A 16,933-nucleotide genomic window follows, 5' to 3' on the forward strand; every position below is an offset into this window, starting at 1 on the left:
CTCAGCCTCCCAAAGTGCAGGGACTGTAGGTGTCAGCCACTGTACCTGAACCAAGAATACACATCCGTTGTCTGCCACCCCGCTCCCCAGTTTGTGAAACTTTGTTATTGATAACCCTGAGGAACTCATGCACACCCATTGTACTCCCTGGAGCAGGAGAGCAGCCTGCAGGATGGGCTCCCAGGTATTTTAAAATCTAAAATCCTACATAAGAATTGCATAGACATGGGGGTGGTTGGAGTGCACAAGTGAGAGAATTCCCTAGAACAGAATTCTTGAGCTCCTGCAGTTAAAGAATAAAGAGGAGCTTGCAAAACAGAGTTACATAATTCTCCTTTCTTCAAGCCAGGATAGCTTAACAGCTGTTTTCCTTAGCAGATAAGTTGGATTCCTGCAGGGACGTGGATTCTGATTGTGATGTTCCCTGATTTCTTTTTTTGAGATGGAGTCTCACTTTGTCACCCAGGCTGGAGTGCAGTGGTACAATCTCGGTTCACTGCAACCTCTGCCTCCTGAGTTCAAATGATTCTCCTACCTCAGCGTCCTTAGTAGAGTAGGTGGGACTCCAGGTGCGTGTCATCATGCCTAGCTAATTTTTGTATTTTTAGTAGAGATGGGGTTTTGCCACGTTGGCCAGGCAGATCTTGAACTCCTGACTTCAAATTATCCACCCACCTTGGCCTCCTAGTGTGCTGGGATTACAGGCATAAGCCACTGCACCAAGCCTGCCCATTTTCAATTTTAAGGAACAAAGTCGTTTATGTTTCTTAAGCCTCATTTAAGCCCTAGCGACTTTAGATATTGCATCCAAAGTTATTTATTTGGTTTATTTTTATCTTTTTATATTAAATAGTATGTATATATTTCTTAATTTAGAGACAAGGTCTTGCTCTGTGGCTCAGGCTGGACTTCAGTGGAGCAATCAGAGCTTACTGCAGCTCCTAATCTCCCAGGCTCAAGCCGTCCTCCTGTTTCAGCCTCCAGAGTAGCTGGGACTACTGGCATGCACCACTACACCCTGCTAATGTTTTTAGTTATTTTTAATTTTAAAAAAGCACGTATTTTTCACAACCTCTTTGGTGAAGATAGTGTTTTTGTTTTTTTCATAAACAGAATCTTGCTGTACTGCCCAGTCTGGGCTTGAACTTTTGGCTTCAAGCAGTCCACTTGTCTTGGCCTCTCAGTGTGCTGGGATTACAGGTGTGTACCACCATACCTGCCTCTTTTTAAATTTTTTTGTAGGAACAAAGTCTCACTTTGCTGCCCAGGCTAGTTTCAAACTCCTGGGCCCAAATGATCTTCCCACCTTGGCTTCCCATGCTGAGATTATGGATGTGAGCCATTATACCTGGTCTATTTTTGTTTCTTAAGGAGTGAAATTTCTCTGCATCATGATAGCTTTCTGAGAGGACAATTTGGATGCTTTGTGGTTTGTCCTCTGCCCGTATAGCTCCTCCAAGTACGGGTTACAGTTGAAAGTGGGCTGTTATTTGTATGTTTGATCTGCCTGGTGGTGTTGCCGAAAAGCATGAATTCTTCCTCATCATTTAAAATGTACATGGAATTTAAGGCCACTTTCGATATTATTCTTGGGAGGATTTTATTCAGCGTTTTGGGAAAACATGGCAGGAGCTCATTTCACAACTCTCTGATTTGGGACTGAGCTCAGTGGCTCACTGCTGTAATCCCTGTGTTTTTGGAGGCCAAGGCGGGAGGATTGCTAGAGACCAGGAGTTCCAAACCAGCCTGGACAACATAGTGAAATCTCATCTGTTTTTTTTTTTTTTTTTTTTTTTTTTTTTGAGACGGAGTCTCGCTCTGTCGCCCAGGCTGGAGTGCAGTGGCCGGATCTCAGCTCACTGCAAGCTCCGCCTCCTGGGTTTATGCCATTCTCCTGCCTCAGCCTCCCAAGTAGCTGGGACTACAGGCTCCCGCTACCTCACCCAGCTAGTTTTTTGTATTTTTTTAGTAGAGACGGGGTTTCACCATGTTAGCCAGGCTGGTCTTGATCTCCTGACCTCGTGATCCGTCCGTCTCGGCCTCCCAAAGTTCTGGGATTACAGGCTTGAGCCACCGCGCCCGGCCAAAATCTCATCTCTTAAGAAAAATATTAAAAAGAAATTTTAGCCTGGCCAACATGGCAAAACCCTGTCTCTGCTAAACATAGAAAAATTTGCTGGGCATGGTTGTACACACCGGTGATCTCAACTGCTTGGGAGACTGAGGCACTAGAATCTCTTGAGCTTGGGAGGCAGAGGTTGCAGTGAGCCAAGGTTGCACCACTGCGCTCCAGCCTGGGTGACAGAGTGAGACTTCATCTTAAAAATAAAAAAACAAAAAAAAAAAAGAAAACCAGAGAAAAATAAATAAAATTATTCAGTTTTGAAATAGTGCAGAAAACAAGGCAGACTCTGAAGTCTGCAGCTCTTGTGAAATGTTTTGGATCTAGGGAAATGATTGTCAACAATGAGCCTTTAAAGACTTAAGGATAATAGTAATTTACAGGTGACTTTTAACAGTGATAGCAATTTACAACTGACTTTGTTGAATTTCTTCTGCACCTTGGACACTGAGTTATTTGGCTCTTGTGAGAGTCTGAGATGGCCTTGGGAAGCATGATTGTTGCCCCTTGCATATGCTGAGTGGAGCCCAAGAACACTGTCCAACACCCTACAGTGTGCAGGGAGTCCCCACCACAGAAACTGAGCTAGCCAGATCAAGTATGCTCTCTCGTGTTACATATAAGGGAATGTCAAGTGCCTGGATAGCCTGGATCAACTTTAATCCACTTCTTAAAGCCACTTGGTCTCTCAAGCATTCATCCAGCTGTAATTGTGAGGCACCTGCATTGAAAGTCCTTGTTTTATACTTTCATCAAGAAATCTGAGACCTAAAACTGCCAGTAGGGAAGCAGATGTTAAACAAGGCAACCTACATTTAGAAGAGAAGCTGCACAGCTGGAAGGATGAAATTTTTTTCAAAATTTACAGAAAACATGTTTGCCACTTGGGCACGTTGACTCACACCTATAATGTCAGCATTTTAGAAAGCCAAGGTGGGAGGATTCCTTGTGCTCAGGGGTTTGAGACCAGCCTGGGCAACATGGCCAGACCCTGTCTCTACAAAAAGTACAAAATTTAGCTGGGTGTGGTGGTGGGTGCCTATAGTCTCAGCTACTCGGGAGGCTGAAGTGCAAGGATCGCCTGAGCCTGGGAGGTGGAGGTGGCAGTGAGCCGTGATTGTGCCACTGTACTGCAGCCTGGGCGACAGAGTGAGACCTTGTCTCAAAAAAAGAATCCAAAAACCAATATGCACTTGGAGAGGGTGACGTAACTTAGCTCATGAGACCTCCTTAGTGACTTGCTGAAAATTGATTTTTCAGTGCCCTGCAGTATTATGATAACCTGCTATAGCATTTTGCTTTTTCTGTGCATAAATATCTATTATTTATCACCTATCCATCTCAACACATACCTACCACTTAATAGATGTTAAGATAGGTCCAAATGATGGGTGATTGATAGGTGAATAGATGATAGGTAGCTAATATTAAGATAGATATTAAGATAGGTGATAGATAACACATACTAATACCGACAGATAGCTACAGATGATAGATATTGAGATACGTATTGAGATGGGTATGTGATTGAGAGACTGACGACAGATTGCAAATAGAGCCCTCATGTTATGGAAAAATATGGGGCAGGTTTTGCTTGCGTTTCTGGAAGTTGCATGGAGTGCTGCTTATGACAGGAATCAAGTTGAACAGTGACTGGAGTTCAAAGTTCCAATTGAACAACGTGGTGAGTTTGCAAATGGCGTTATCAGCATGTGGTTTTTGAACAGCTACAGGTTGTAAGTTTGAAAAGACACCAGGGAATTTGTGTAGTGCACATGAAGGACCACATTCTGTTCAGTGATAATTCCATTTCCTAAGGCCATCTCAGACTCTCACAAGAGCCAAATAACTCAGTGTCCAAGGTGCAGAAGAAATGTAACAAAGTCAGTTTCCCAGAAGGAAAGTTTTGTGCTCCTCCCAGAGACCACGACCCTTCAGCCTTGATGCATACAGGAATTTCTGACATTTGGATCCAGAAAAGGGTTTCTCAGCCTGAGCACTGCTGACATCTGGGGCTGGGTGATTCTCTGTGGTGGGGCATGCTGTGTGCACAGTAGGGTGTTGAGCAGTGTGCCTGCACCCAGCCTACAGATACATTTTGCTACCTGCCATGAGGGAGAATCTGTATTCAGTTTAAAATCATCATCATCCTGGGGAGACAACGTGCCTTAGCATGGCTGAGGCCTGGCTGCTGGTCCTTTTGAATGGGGCTTCCCGCTGTGCTGTTGTTCTGTGTGGCCCCGTTGCAATGCTCACTTGACTTGCATCAAGTCAGTGCAGAATGGATGGGATTTGCTAAAGGTGCCCACCTGCCTCCACCTCTTACTGGCAGTTTCAGGTGTTGGACTTTTTCTTGATGAACGTGTAAAGCAAGAATTTTCAGTGGAGTTGCCTCACATTTACAGCTGGATGAGTCTCTGTGGTGGAGCCATCCTGCGCAAGGTAGGGTGTTGGCAGCATCCCTGGGCTCCCCTGACCAGGGGACAGAAGCAGCAACCCCAGTTCTGAAAGCCAGGAATGTCTCCAGATGTCACCAATGTTCCTTCCAGGAGGGAGGGCAAAGTTATCTCCTCTAGTGAATCATTGTGATAGACGACCAACAGAGAGATGACAGATGGATACAATGGTAGATATATGCTGAGATGGATAGGTGGTAGATAATAGATATTAATATAGAACTAAATGATGGGTGATGGATAGGTGAATAGATGATGGGTAGCAGATGTACAGACAGATAACTACCTGTGCATGTGGAGTCCCTTGCTCCCTTTTCTGCCCTAACCCCTGAGCCTGTAGCCCCACTCTTCTGTCATGATTGATTGGCTTATGAGCCAACCAGTGGTTCCAGTGCCATATTATTTATGGCACAGCAGCCAAGCCAAGCCCAGTGGGTTTGGTCTGTGGTTGGCAGGGCTTAACCAGCTTTTTTCTACAGAACTGGTAAAGCAAGAGGTCTGTCTGCCCCAGGCACATCCTTCTAGTTCCTGGATGACCACTTGTTTCTCTATGGAAAGAAGTTCATGCCAGAACCTCTTCTTTGGGGAGAGTGGATGCATCTCTTGGAAACATCATTTTTATTTGTTTGTTTTTGTTTTTATTTTTGAGATAGAGTCTTGCTCTGGCACCAGTCTGGAGTGCAGTGGCGCGATCTTGGCCCACTGCAACCTCCGCTTCCCGAGTTCAAGTGGTTCTGTCTCAGCCGCCTGAGTAACTGGGACTACAGGTGTACGCCACCATGTCCAGCTAATTTTTGTATTTTTAGTAGAGACGGGGTTTCCTCATGTTGGCCAGGATGGTCTTGATCTCTTGACCTCATGATATGGCTGGAAACATTGTTTTTCAAAGTCTGCAGACTTGAGTGTGGTTGCCATCTTCATTAGTACTTGGGGTAGGTGTAAAACCATTCCTTTGTTTTCCTCAGAGTTCAAGAAGAAGGAACACTTTATTCTCTCCTTTTATATTATTTTTGCTCTCTATTTGAATTTTGAAAACAAAAATCTGGAAGTACTGCTTCTTTCTCTCATCACTGCCTGCAAAGAACAGAGACCACCGAGTAAAGGCAGGCACCCAGATCTTCTTGTTGTCTTCTGTATCTGAAACTGATACATTGCATTTTTAGTATTTGAGGGCAAAGCAGGCGCTTCAAAAAGGGAGGCTTATTTTATTATCTATAATTTTCTTTTTTATTATTTTTTACCTTCATTCCCTTTTTCTTTGTATGAAAAGGGAGGTTTAAATTCTTTCTAGAGAATGCAATTGTAGCGTCTTCTAAATAGAGTTTTCTGTTTGATGCCGTGTCTTCCCGTGCCTTGGTCTAAGGAGAACTGCATAGGCTGAGAAGAGTCCCAGTGATGCGTGGAAAAGGGGCCTTACCAGCTCTGGAGGGCAAGAGGTAGGGGCTGGAGATGAAATGGACACCTAAGGAGAATTTTGCAGGAGGAGTAGGGGTTGATTGACTGAAAGGGGTAGGTGGTGGAAAATCATTCCAGACAGTGAGTGACACGGAAGCCATGGGTCACTACAGGGCCAGGAGGGACATGGGGGAGCAATTCAAATCTGGGTTCAGCCAGGAGGTGGACACAGGAATGCAGTGAGTCTTTCAACATTTTGTCTCTTATCTTTAGCGCTACCCAGCTCTGTACAAATTGTGTCCACGTAAGCAAAGTCTTTTTTTTTTTTTTTTTTTTTTTTCCAGATAGGGTCTTGCTGTGTCACTGAGGCTGGAATACAGAGGTTCAGTCATAGTTCACTGCAGCCTTCAACTCCTGGGCTCAGGGTGTCCTCTCACCTCAACCTCTTAAGTACCTGGGACTACAGGCATGCACAGCTACACCTGTGTAATCTTTTTATTTTTTTCCAGAGACAGAGTCTCCCTATGTTGCCCAGGCTAGTCTCAAACCTCTTGGTCTCAAATGATTTTCCTGCCTCAGCCTCCCAAAGTGCTTGGATTACAGGTGTGAGCCACCACACTCGTCTGCAAAGTCTTACTGATTTGAAGGAAGATTTGAAGGAAGGATGTCTCAGAGAACTTTCGTTTTCTTATAATATTTATTTAATCTTATTCATATGGGGAAGGGCAAGGGAATCCCAGTTTTCTGGATTTTTTTTTCCTTATAGGAATGTGTTCTTACTTGCTACCTCTCTTTATTAACTGTTACTTCTTAAGGCTGCTGAAGGGTGGTCCCACATTAGTGTATAGGTAAAAATGGTGTGTCCACTGCATATATGCTGATTAGATGACTTTGTTAAGCCTTGTAGTTTGTTGATGTTGATTTCACTGAGACACTTGTGGAACAAATATATTTTCTTACAACCTTACACATCTCAGTAGTTTTCCCCACTCATGCGGTAACTTTTTCTCCCCTGCTTTCCCTCCTCCTCTCCCCACCTCTTCTTCCCTTCCCTCCTCCCATCTTCCCTTCCTTCCTCTTCTCATTTAATACAAAGCCCTAATTCTCTTCCTCTACAGATCATCTTACTGGTGGTTGAAATTGCAACTTCCCCTGCAAGCCAGGTGACTGAACCTGAGATCTTTGTATTGTCAGGACTTGCATATTCTACATGCCTGCTAAATCCTGAAAGTTCTTTCATTCCTTGCTTCTAATCTACCCAAATCCTAATCGCCCACCACTGTTAATTATCTCTGATGCTCCTGAAGGGTGACCTTCATTCATTTATCTCTGATGCTCCTGAAGGATGCTCCTACATTGTGACAAGGTGATACATTGTTCTTAAGAGGATCTGTGCAGATTATTATCCCAGAGTGGGGTAGATGGGGGAGGATACAGGATATATCCAAAGAATGTGTTGATGTGTTGCAAACTAATTGACAGGAGAGAGAGAGAGAGAGAGAGAGAGAGAGAGAGAGAGAGAGAGAGACTGACTTTCAGGGTTTAGCAGGCATATAGAATATACAAGCCCTGACAATACAAAGATCTCAGGTTTGGTCACCTGGCTTGCAGGGGAAGTTGCAATTTCAACCACGGGTAGGATGACCTGTAGAGGATGAAAATTAGGACTTTGTATCAAATGAGAGAGAGAGAGAATGCATCTTTTTCTTGCATGTGTCAGCCATTCTCTTCTTGCCTTCTTGCTATTGCTTTGACCATTTTTGTGGCCTGAAGAAATTTAAAAGGTCACTAGCTGATAAAAAGTCACAAGCTGACACAGAAGTTTATTGTAGAAGTTCAGCAGTACAATAGTATTTGGACCTTGGAAAATATTTTGCCATCAGAACAGTGAAATTGTGGTTGTCTTCTAAGCTCATCCATAAAAGTACAGTTTGACTGTCATGCATTTGAGATACCGTGTGCTTAATCATGAAATATTACTGAGAGTAACACTCTTGCCCAACCAGTAATGGTGCAGAGCACAACATTAGGGCATTTAGCTAAGAGAAAATGACTTGAGATGTCGATTGTAAGACGAAAGGAGCGTGGGTGTGTGGTCGGTCTTTATAACTCCAACAGATTGCTCTGGAAAACAGTCACTACATACCAAATTTTAGCCAGTCGTAGTGCCATGTGCCTGTAATCGCAGCTACTCAGGAGGCTGAAGCAGTACAATCACGTGAACTCAGGAGGCGGAGGTTGCAGTGAGCCAAGATCATGCCATTGCACTCCAAGCCTGGGCGACAGAGAGAGAGACTCTGTCTCAAAACAAACAAGCAAACAAACAAAACAAAACAAAAAAAAACCACTCCAACAAATACTTCTCCCTCCCCAGATACTTTCCCTGGATCCCTTTTTGCCTGAAGACCACAAATTTTGAACTTGCTGAGCTGTAAGAAGTCAGTGGAGAGGTGGGACACAGGTGCACAGGCTTCAGTAACTGAAGGGGAAAAACAAAAGAAATTTCTAGGCTGGGCACGGTGGCTCAAGCCTGTAATCCCAGCACTTTGGGAGGCCGAGATGGGCAGATCACGAGGTCAGGAGATCAAGACCATCCTGGCTAACATGGTGAAACCCCGTCTCTACTAAAAAAATACAAAAAAAAAAAAAAAAAATACTAGCTGGGTGAGGTGGCGGGCCCCTGTAGTCCCAGCTACTTGGGAGGCTGAGGCAGGAGAATGGTGTAAACCCGGGAGGCGGAGCTTGCAATGAGCTGAGATCTGGCCACTGCACTCCAGCCTGGGCTACAGAGTGAGACTCGGTCTCAAAAAAAAAATAAAAGAAATTTCTAACCCTGAGCTCCCTTCAGCCACCCAGCTGCTGAGGGGCAGGAATCTAGCAGCAAGGAGGAGAGAGGAAGGCATTCCTACAGCCTGAATTTGTGGGTCATTAGTCCCCCAACTCCAGCATTGTTGCAGAATCTGCAAATTTAAAGTGCATTAGGTAAGACTCTTATGTAAGAGGCCTGTATTTTGCTAATACATATTTATATGTATTGTGTTTAGTCAAATAAATGTTTATTTAAAATTGATAGTAGCATTTTTTTTTTTTTTAATTTCTTTTAGAGACGGGATCTTGCTGTGTCACCCAGGTTGAAATGCAGTGATGTTGTGATCATAGCTCATTGCAGCCTCCAGTTCCTGGGCTCAAGGGATCCTCCCATCTTAGCCTCCTGAATTGCTGGACGCTGCCATGCCTGGCTGATTCTATTATTGTAGAGATGGGATCTTGCTGTGTTGCTCACGCTGCTTTCGAACACCTGGCCTCAAGTGATCCTCCTACCTTGGCTTCCCAAAGTGCTGGGATGACAGGCATTGAGCCTCTGTGCCTGGCCTGTGATTTTTCCTGTCATTAATCTCTGTGTCATTGTAAGCTGTTTCCCATGTCTTGGCTTTCATTCTACATTGTTTTGGTGAAATGGCCTGTGCTGGCAGACAAGACTGTGTGGTCGACCTTGAGCATTGCTTCATGTCCTCAGGAAAGGTTTCCTGGGCATTGTTTTTGTTTTCTTCAGGCTGCAACCCATTGGAATGACATTGCAAGGGAGCATCCATGATAGTGTCATGATCAGATGAAACATAACAGTACGTTTCCTGGTCATGTTTAAGGTTGTCCTTTATGCTTCTGATTCTTTTGGGTGCCATCTCCTGGTGGCCCTCTCATGTGCTCATGGAAACATGGGCTTGCTGGTGTCTTCTAGGTCTCCAAAAACAAAGCCCAGGTTAGGCACAGTGTCTCATGTCTGTAATCCCAGCAATTTGGGAGAATGAGTTGGGAGGATCACTTCAGCCCTGAAGTTCAAGACTAGCCTGGGCAACACGGTGAGATCCTGTCTGTACCAATAATAAAAAAAAAAAAAAAGTGAGCCAGATGTGGTGGCATGCACCTATAGTGCCAGTTATGAGGCTGAGATGGGAGGATTGCTTGAGCCCAGGAAGTTGAGGGTGCATGAGCTGTGATTGTACCATTGCACTTCAGCCTGGTGGACAGAATAAGAACCTGTTTCAAAAACAGACAACACCCCAAACAAAATCTCAAAGCCCTTGGTTCCAAATCTGCCTCATTTTCCCCCACCTCTTCTTTAGGCCCAAACCTTCTTTCATTATCTGTACAAACTGTACTTATATTTGTGCTGAGATGTTGAATGTACAGATGTACCTCAGTATCTTCTGTACCTTTCATCCCTAACCCTTCCTCTTCCTTGATCTCTCTTTGCTGCATTTTCTTCCACTGATCAACACCTTTGTAAGAAGGCACCTTGGGCAAGCTCCCACAAGCAAGTGCTTAGGAATACCTCCTTTGGGGCTTTTTAAAAGTGCTATCTTTTCCCAGCAGGCTTGGGATGCAGTCTGCTAGTTTATTGTTAATTCCCAAGCTTAATGAAAGTTCCAGGTTACTGAATCGGGTGTGATCTCTGAAGATCTGTGTGTTGTCGGTTAGCAGGTTAGGGCTGCCATAACAAAGTAGCATAGATTGGGTGGATTAAACAGCATTGGTTTGTTTTTTTACTATTCTTGAAGCTACAATTTTGAAAAGAATATTAACATATGAGACCATGATATTTACTCTTCACTCATGTCAAGACAATGAGACCTTTACCCATGTCCCAGGATACACGTATCTTAACATTGCTATTGTCTGAAAGCGTCTCTCAAATTCATATCATGAGACAGTAACCCCAAAAGCTATAGAACTAAAAGATGGAGCACTGGGGGAAGCAATTAGATCGTGAGGGTGAAGCCAATGAAGAGGAACAGTGCCCTTGGTGAAGGGGCCCAGGGAAGACTGTTTCCCCTGGGTCCATGGGAGGACATCGCGAGAAGCGCTCTCCCCTCGGGAATGGGCCCTTACCACACAGTTCATCAGCGGGTGCCCTGGACTTCCAGCCTCCAGAACTGAGAATAATACATGTTTCTTGTTTGTAAGGTCTCCTAGTATATGGTATTTTTGTGATAGCAGCCAGAATGTACTAAGACAGCATGTATGTAAAATCTATGCAACTTGTATTTTAAAATCCATCTGTATGCTTCTCCCAATATCTGGTTATACACCTGTCTTAACATTTACACACATCTTAGCATCTACCTATACTGATGAATTACACCTGTCTGTATGCATTAACACCTGTCTATATCCAGAGTCACATCTACAGACATGCAGATCCTAACATCTGTCTGTATACGCACCTTAGCATCTGTGCACCTTGAGAGCTTGTTTGGCGTTTCTAGCAGGGGAGCGCAGCTACTCGTATACTCTTGACCAAAGACTGGTCCTCCTCTGTTGGGGATGGTCGTACTCTTTGACTGAACAGGCATGTTTGGGAGGGATGCATACGAAGCCATGAGGGAGGAAGAGGACAACCGCTTAGCCACTCAGATCAGCTGAATCAACCTTGGCAATCAGTGGTGAGCAGATGTCGCAGCCAGATTGCCCTCACATCCATATATTAGTATCTGTCTATACCCATATCCTAATATGTGTCTACACACAAACAACGACACCAGTGTACCTCCATCTACACCCATATCTTAACATCTCTCTATACCTCTGTTAATATCTATCTATGTTCATAGTGTAACATCTGTCTTTATGTGTATATTAATGTCTGTCTACACTCATATCCTAGTATGTGTCTGCACCCACAGAGCAACACCAGTCTACATGCGCCTCCACTCATATCCTAATGTCTCTCTATACCTCTGTTAATATCTATGTTTGCAGTCTAACACTGGTCTTTACATGTATATTAACATCTGTCTACACCCATATCCTAGCATCTGTCTATACCCATATTATAACATCTGTCTCTTCCTGTATGTTAACATCTCTCTACACCCATATTCTAACATTTGTATCTATCTATATTGTAATACCTATCTACATCTATATCGTAACATCTATCTCTACCTACATATTAACGTCTGTCTGCACCTATATTCTAACATTATCTGTATCCATATTCTAATATTTATCTACACCCGTATATTAACATATGTCTACAGCCATGTCCTAACATCTGTAGCCATATGTTAACATTTATCTACACCTATATCCTAACATCCATCTACACCTATATAGTAACACCTGGTTATATCCATCTACACTCATATCCTAACATCTCTCTATGCCTACATATTAACATCTGTCTACATCTGTATTCAACATTTATCTATATCCGTATTGTAATATCTATCTACATCCGTATAATTAATATCCATCTACACCCGTATCCTAAACCTATCTGTAACTACGTATTAACATCTTTATATATCTGTATGCTAACATATATCTATATCCATATTCTATACCAAATTGTAACACTGTTTACACCCATGTATTAGCCCCCATCTGCACCCATATACTAATGTCTGTCTCTGAGCACATAGTAATATCTATGTGTAGATGCATTCTAACACCTATCTATACCCATATATAAGGACAGTTGTCTTTACCCATATGCTCATACCTGTGTGCTCCATGTCCCAACATCTGTCCCCAGCTATTACTGCCTATCTGCACACATGTTTTGGCATCTAACTGCATCTGTACCCCAACACCTAGCATACGGCTATCCCCTCCCCTCCTGTGGCAGGGCCCTGAGCGTGTGCTGATGCCTAGCTCATGGCATACCCCGTGCCCTGCCATGGTAGGGCCCTGAGCGTGTACTGACACCTAGCTGACGATATATCCCATCCCCTTCTGTGGCAGGGCACCTGAGTGTGTGCTGACACCTAGCTGCATCTGTACCCCAACACCTAGCTGATAATGTACCCCTGCCCTGCCTTGGCAGGGCCCTGAGGGTGTGCTGTCCCTGCAGGTTCTGGATGTGGCATGACGAGCACTTCCTTTACATGCTCATGGAGTACGTGCCGAGCGGGGAGCTCTTCAGCTACCTGTGAATCCGGGGGCACTTCTCCAGCACCACAGGGCTCTTCTACTCTGCGGAGATCATCTGTGCCATCGAGTACCTGCACTCCAAGGAGATCGTCTACAGAGACTTGAAGCCAGAGAACATCCTGCTGGATAGGGATGGCCACATCAAGCTCACGGTCTTTGGGTTCGCCAAGAAGCTGGTAGACAGGTAAGAGGATCGTGAACTCAGACGGGATCTGCGCTGCTTGGCAATGAGAAAGATCGTGGTAGTTGTGGCAGGTCAGGCAGGGGAAGACTGGGAACCAGAGTTTAACTCTCATGTGTGGGAGACACTTGCAGCCAGGGATGAGAGAGCCAGGTTGACCTTGTTTAAGTGGGCTGTGATTGCTGGCAACTTCAATGGGACTGGAGGCCATTATCCTAAGTGAAATAACTCAGAAATGGAAAACCAAATAGGATATGTTCTTACAGGTGGGAGTTAAGCTGTGGGTGTGCAGAGCATACAGATGAGTGTAATAGACACTGGAGACTCAGAAGTGGGAAGAGTGGGAGGAGCCAGTTACAGAGGTAATTTCCTGATGACAGATTGAGGAGGCAGTTGTATCTGTGTATGTTTTTTGTTTTTGGGTTTTTTTTTTTTTTTTTTTTTTTTTTTTTCAGAACAAAACAGTCTGGGAACCCTCCGTGTTAAAATTATTTTCACTTTTCCCCTGACAAAACTGACAAGAACTGTCTATACTCTCCTGCTCCCAAGTTCCCATTAATTACTGTTTTACTGCCTCAGAATGATGCCTTGAGGGATGAGGTGTGGAGTTTTGGTGAAGTGTTGAAGTTGGCAGGAAAAACCTGTTATTGCCAAATTTGATGACGGTGACTTCATTTTACTGTGTCAGAATAATAACATGAAGAGTGAATTTCAGTAAGGTATTTAAATTACCAGGAAAGACTGAAGATGGATATAGTAAGAAATGAGATGTGATCAAAACCAAGACATAGGTTGGGCGTGATGATTCCAGCATTTTGGGAGGCCGAGGCAGGAGGATCACTTGAGCCCAGGAGGTTAAGACCAGCCTGTGCAACATAGCAAGACTCCCTCTCTACAAAAAATGAACCAGGTACAACTATAGTCCTAGCTCTTTGGGAGGCTGAGGTGGCAGGATAATTTGAGCATGGGAAGTTGGGGCTGTGGTAAGCTGTGATTGCACCATTGCACTCCAGCCGGGATGACAGAGTGGGACTCCATCTCAAAAAAAAAAAAAAAAAAAAAAAAAAGCAAGATGTGTTCCTCTCAAGATTTTGATACCATCCTCATTAATTAAAGAGTTTGATAAAAGCAAAAAAAGAAGAGAGATGTCAAGTCTGTTTGCAGTTGGTGGTGTTACTTTCCCTTGAGCCCTGTTTAATTTTGCTGTACTTCATACTAGGAAGTGGATATTACTGTGCCGAGGTTGGTGACAGGCATCCTTCTCCCTGCTGGTCAGTGATGTCTAGGAGCCATTGTCACAGAGGAAACCGCTCCCAGTGCCTGGGCTGGCTATTGGAAGCTGTCCCATGCTTGCATCTTCTCCCTTCACGGGCCTGAAATTCTCAACTGTTTGTTTCCATCAGACAGTTCTAGGAATTGTGATTGTGTCCCCATAAAAAACAACAATGATGAAAAATTTTCCTTTTTCTGAAAAACCCCCACACCCCGCTTCTTGATTGTAACCCATGATCCTACAAGAAAAGGTGTGTAGTATTTTTACTGTGAGTACTGACTAGCATCTATTTCCTGCATTATCAAACCTGGAGAAAACACTGTCTCATACTTTTCTGATAAAAAAGAAAAAAATGCGTTTGTTTCTGAAATCAAGAGTAAAAGCTCTCATCAGCTGTCTATGTTCTTCCTGAGCCCCACTATGCCCGTTAGGTGAGTGACATGCTCACCACGTCATACACAAAGCCGTGAGGAGAGACAGAGAGTGAGGCTGGTGATGCCTCATGTTAGGACGTAAAAGGGACTGGACTGAAACTCAACTTAGAGATGTCATCCATTTCTCTCTCATTTTCTCTTTTTATTGTGGTAAAATGCCTTTAAAATGTATCATAGTAACTGTCTTTGTTTATTTACATTAAAAAAATTTTTTGAAACAGGGTCTTGCTCTCTCAGCTAGGCTGGAGTGCAGTGGTGCAATCATGGCTCACTGTAGCCTCGAACTCCTGGGTTGAAATAATCCTGTTACCTCAGCCTCCTGAGTACCTGGGACTAGAGGTGTGAACCACCTTGCCTGGCTAATTTTTAAATATTTTTGTACAGACAGGGTCTTGTTATGTTGCCCAGGCTGGTCTGGAACCCTGAGGCTCAAGTAATCCTCCTACCTTGGCCTCCCAAAGTGTTGAGATTATAGGCTTGAGCCATTGTACCCAGCGCATTTGAACCATCTTAATGTGCATAATCCTGTGGCATCTATTGCATTTACCGTGTCGTGCAACCATCACCTCTCTCTAGTTCCAGAACATTTTGTCATCCCAAAAGAGAACCTGTACCTGTTAAGCAATTATTCCCCATCCTAAGCTGGGATAATCTCTTCTTAACTTGACTACAGCTACAAAGATCCTGTTTGCACATGAGGTCCAACTCACAAATACTAGGGTTTAGGACTTTGGGGGGTGTACAGTTCAACCAGTGCAGGTGTGGCAGAAGGCGTGGGCATTAAGAACACAGGAGTCATTAGAGAGCTATACTTTACAGAGAATCCTATCCTTAACTCTGTTTCTGGTTTGTTAAAATGGCCTCCTCCCTCCCCTCCCCTGGCCATAGTGAAACTAAGAACAGTGAGAAAACAGAACAGCAAGTGTCACCTTCCTTCTACCCAAAAGGCAGGTGAGCAAAAGGAGACAGGAACAGGGAAGTGGATAATTCACTGCCCAGACTAGTGGTGTCGACATAACACTCAGACTGTCTCATCTCATATTCACGCAGTCGACGTCTCTCCATAGCAGCATATGTCTCTCTGTACATCTAGTGAGGCATTGGGGTTTTTGCAGGAAGCAGTGACTCTAATGGGACCGAAGTCTTCCTTAGGCAAGTTAGAACCTGGAAACTTACACAACCTTAGGTGTGTGTCCTTACCCTAACACGGAGCCAAAAAGAGCCTCATCTTTCAAAAGGTAAGTGGAAGTTGCAGCTAATACCTATAGGATGACTTCTGGCCACCTCTATTTGGGCTTCATGTCAGCTAAGTTCTGTGCTTTCAGCTACGTTCAGGCAATTTTGGATGGACTAGCAAGGTGAAAATACAAAATTAGTAGGCCAATAAGTCAGTTGTCTTGTAGAGTAACAGAAGTGTTGTGCATCGAATCAGCTAGGGTATACTTGGAGTTGTTTCTGCTGGGAGGGGCAGGGGAGAGGACATTTCTAAAGTAGTGTGCATTGTACTTTCCATTTGTAGAAGGGTGGATGTGGGTTGGAGGTGTGCTACGGGTCTGAATTGCTGAAAGCCCAAGGCGAAATTCTAGCCAGCAGTAGAATGCCAATGGGATATGGCCTAGACATGGCCCCCTTTCTGGGGTTACTGATACTCAGCTCCTTTCCAGCCCATGAGTCTTCCATCTTCTTCTGCAGTCCTTGTTATCTTGCCCTGATTTTGTTTAGCAGATGCTTCTGTAACCAAAACACAGGTTCAGCTGCTCGCCATTTGCAGAGTGCAGTTAGCAAGAGGTATGATACAAAGAAAGTGATTTTTTATTCCAGAGCTTTCTTAGGGGAAGAAGTACAGACTTTCTGCTTGAGGCCACCAGTTAGCTTTCGGAGCACAAAGCAGACACTTTTAAAATGGCATGCAGGGGAGGAAGTGTATTTCTATCTTTACACTCATTTCTAGGGGGCAAGAAACGTTTTTTTTGCATAAGGTCAAGAGTGAAAGAACACATACATAAGCTCTGCAGACCATCCAGTCTGTTACAAGTATGGACTCTGCTCTTGCACTTTTTGGTTTTTTTTTTTTTTTTTGGAAAGAGTATCCCTGTGTCACTCAGGCTGGAGCATGATGGGGTGAACTCGGCTTAC

General features: G+C 44.1%; 1 protein-coding gene across 1 annotated transcript in view; it reads left to right on the forward strand.

The window, feature by feature from the left end:
* Nucleotides 1-16,933, forward strand: part of LOC104672369 (cAMP-dependent protein kinase catalytic subunit PRKX-like) — a 41,192-nt gene that overhangs the window by 19,139 nt on the left and 5,120 nt on the right. The window contains 1 exon segment of the mRNA XM_030926331.1: nt 12,830-13,093. Coding sequence (XP_030782191.1) covers nt 12,830-13,093 — 264 coding nt within the window.

This window comes from Rhinopithecus roxellana, chromosome 22 (genome assembly GCF_007565055.1).
Source record: "Rhinopithecus roxellana isolate Shanxi Qingling chromosome 22, ASM756505v1, whole genome shotgun sequence".
NCBI lineage: Eukaryota > Metazoa > Chordata > Mammalia > Primates > Cercopithecidae > Rhinopithecus > Rhinopithecus roxellana.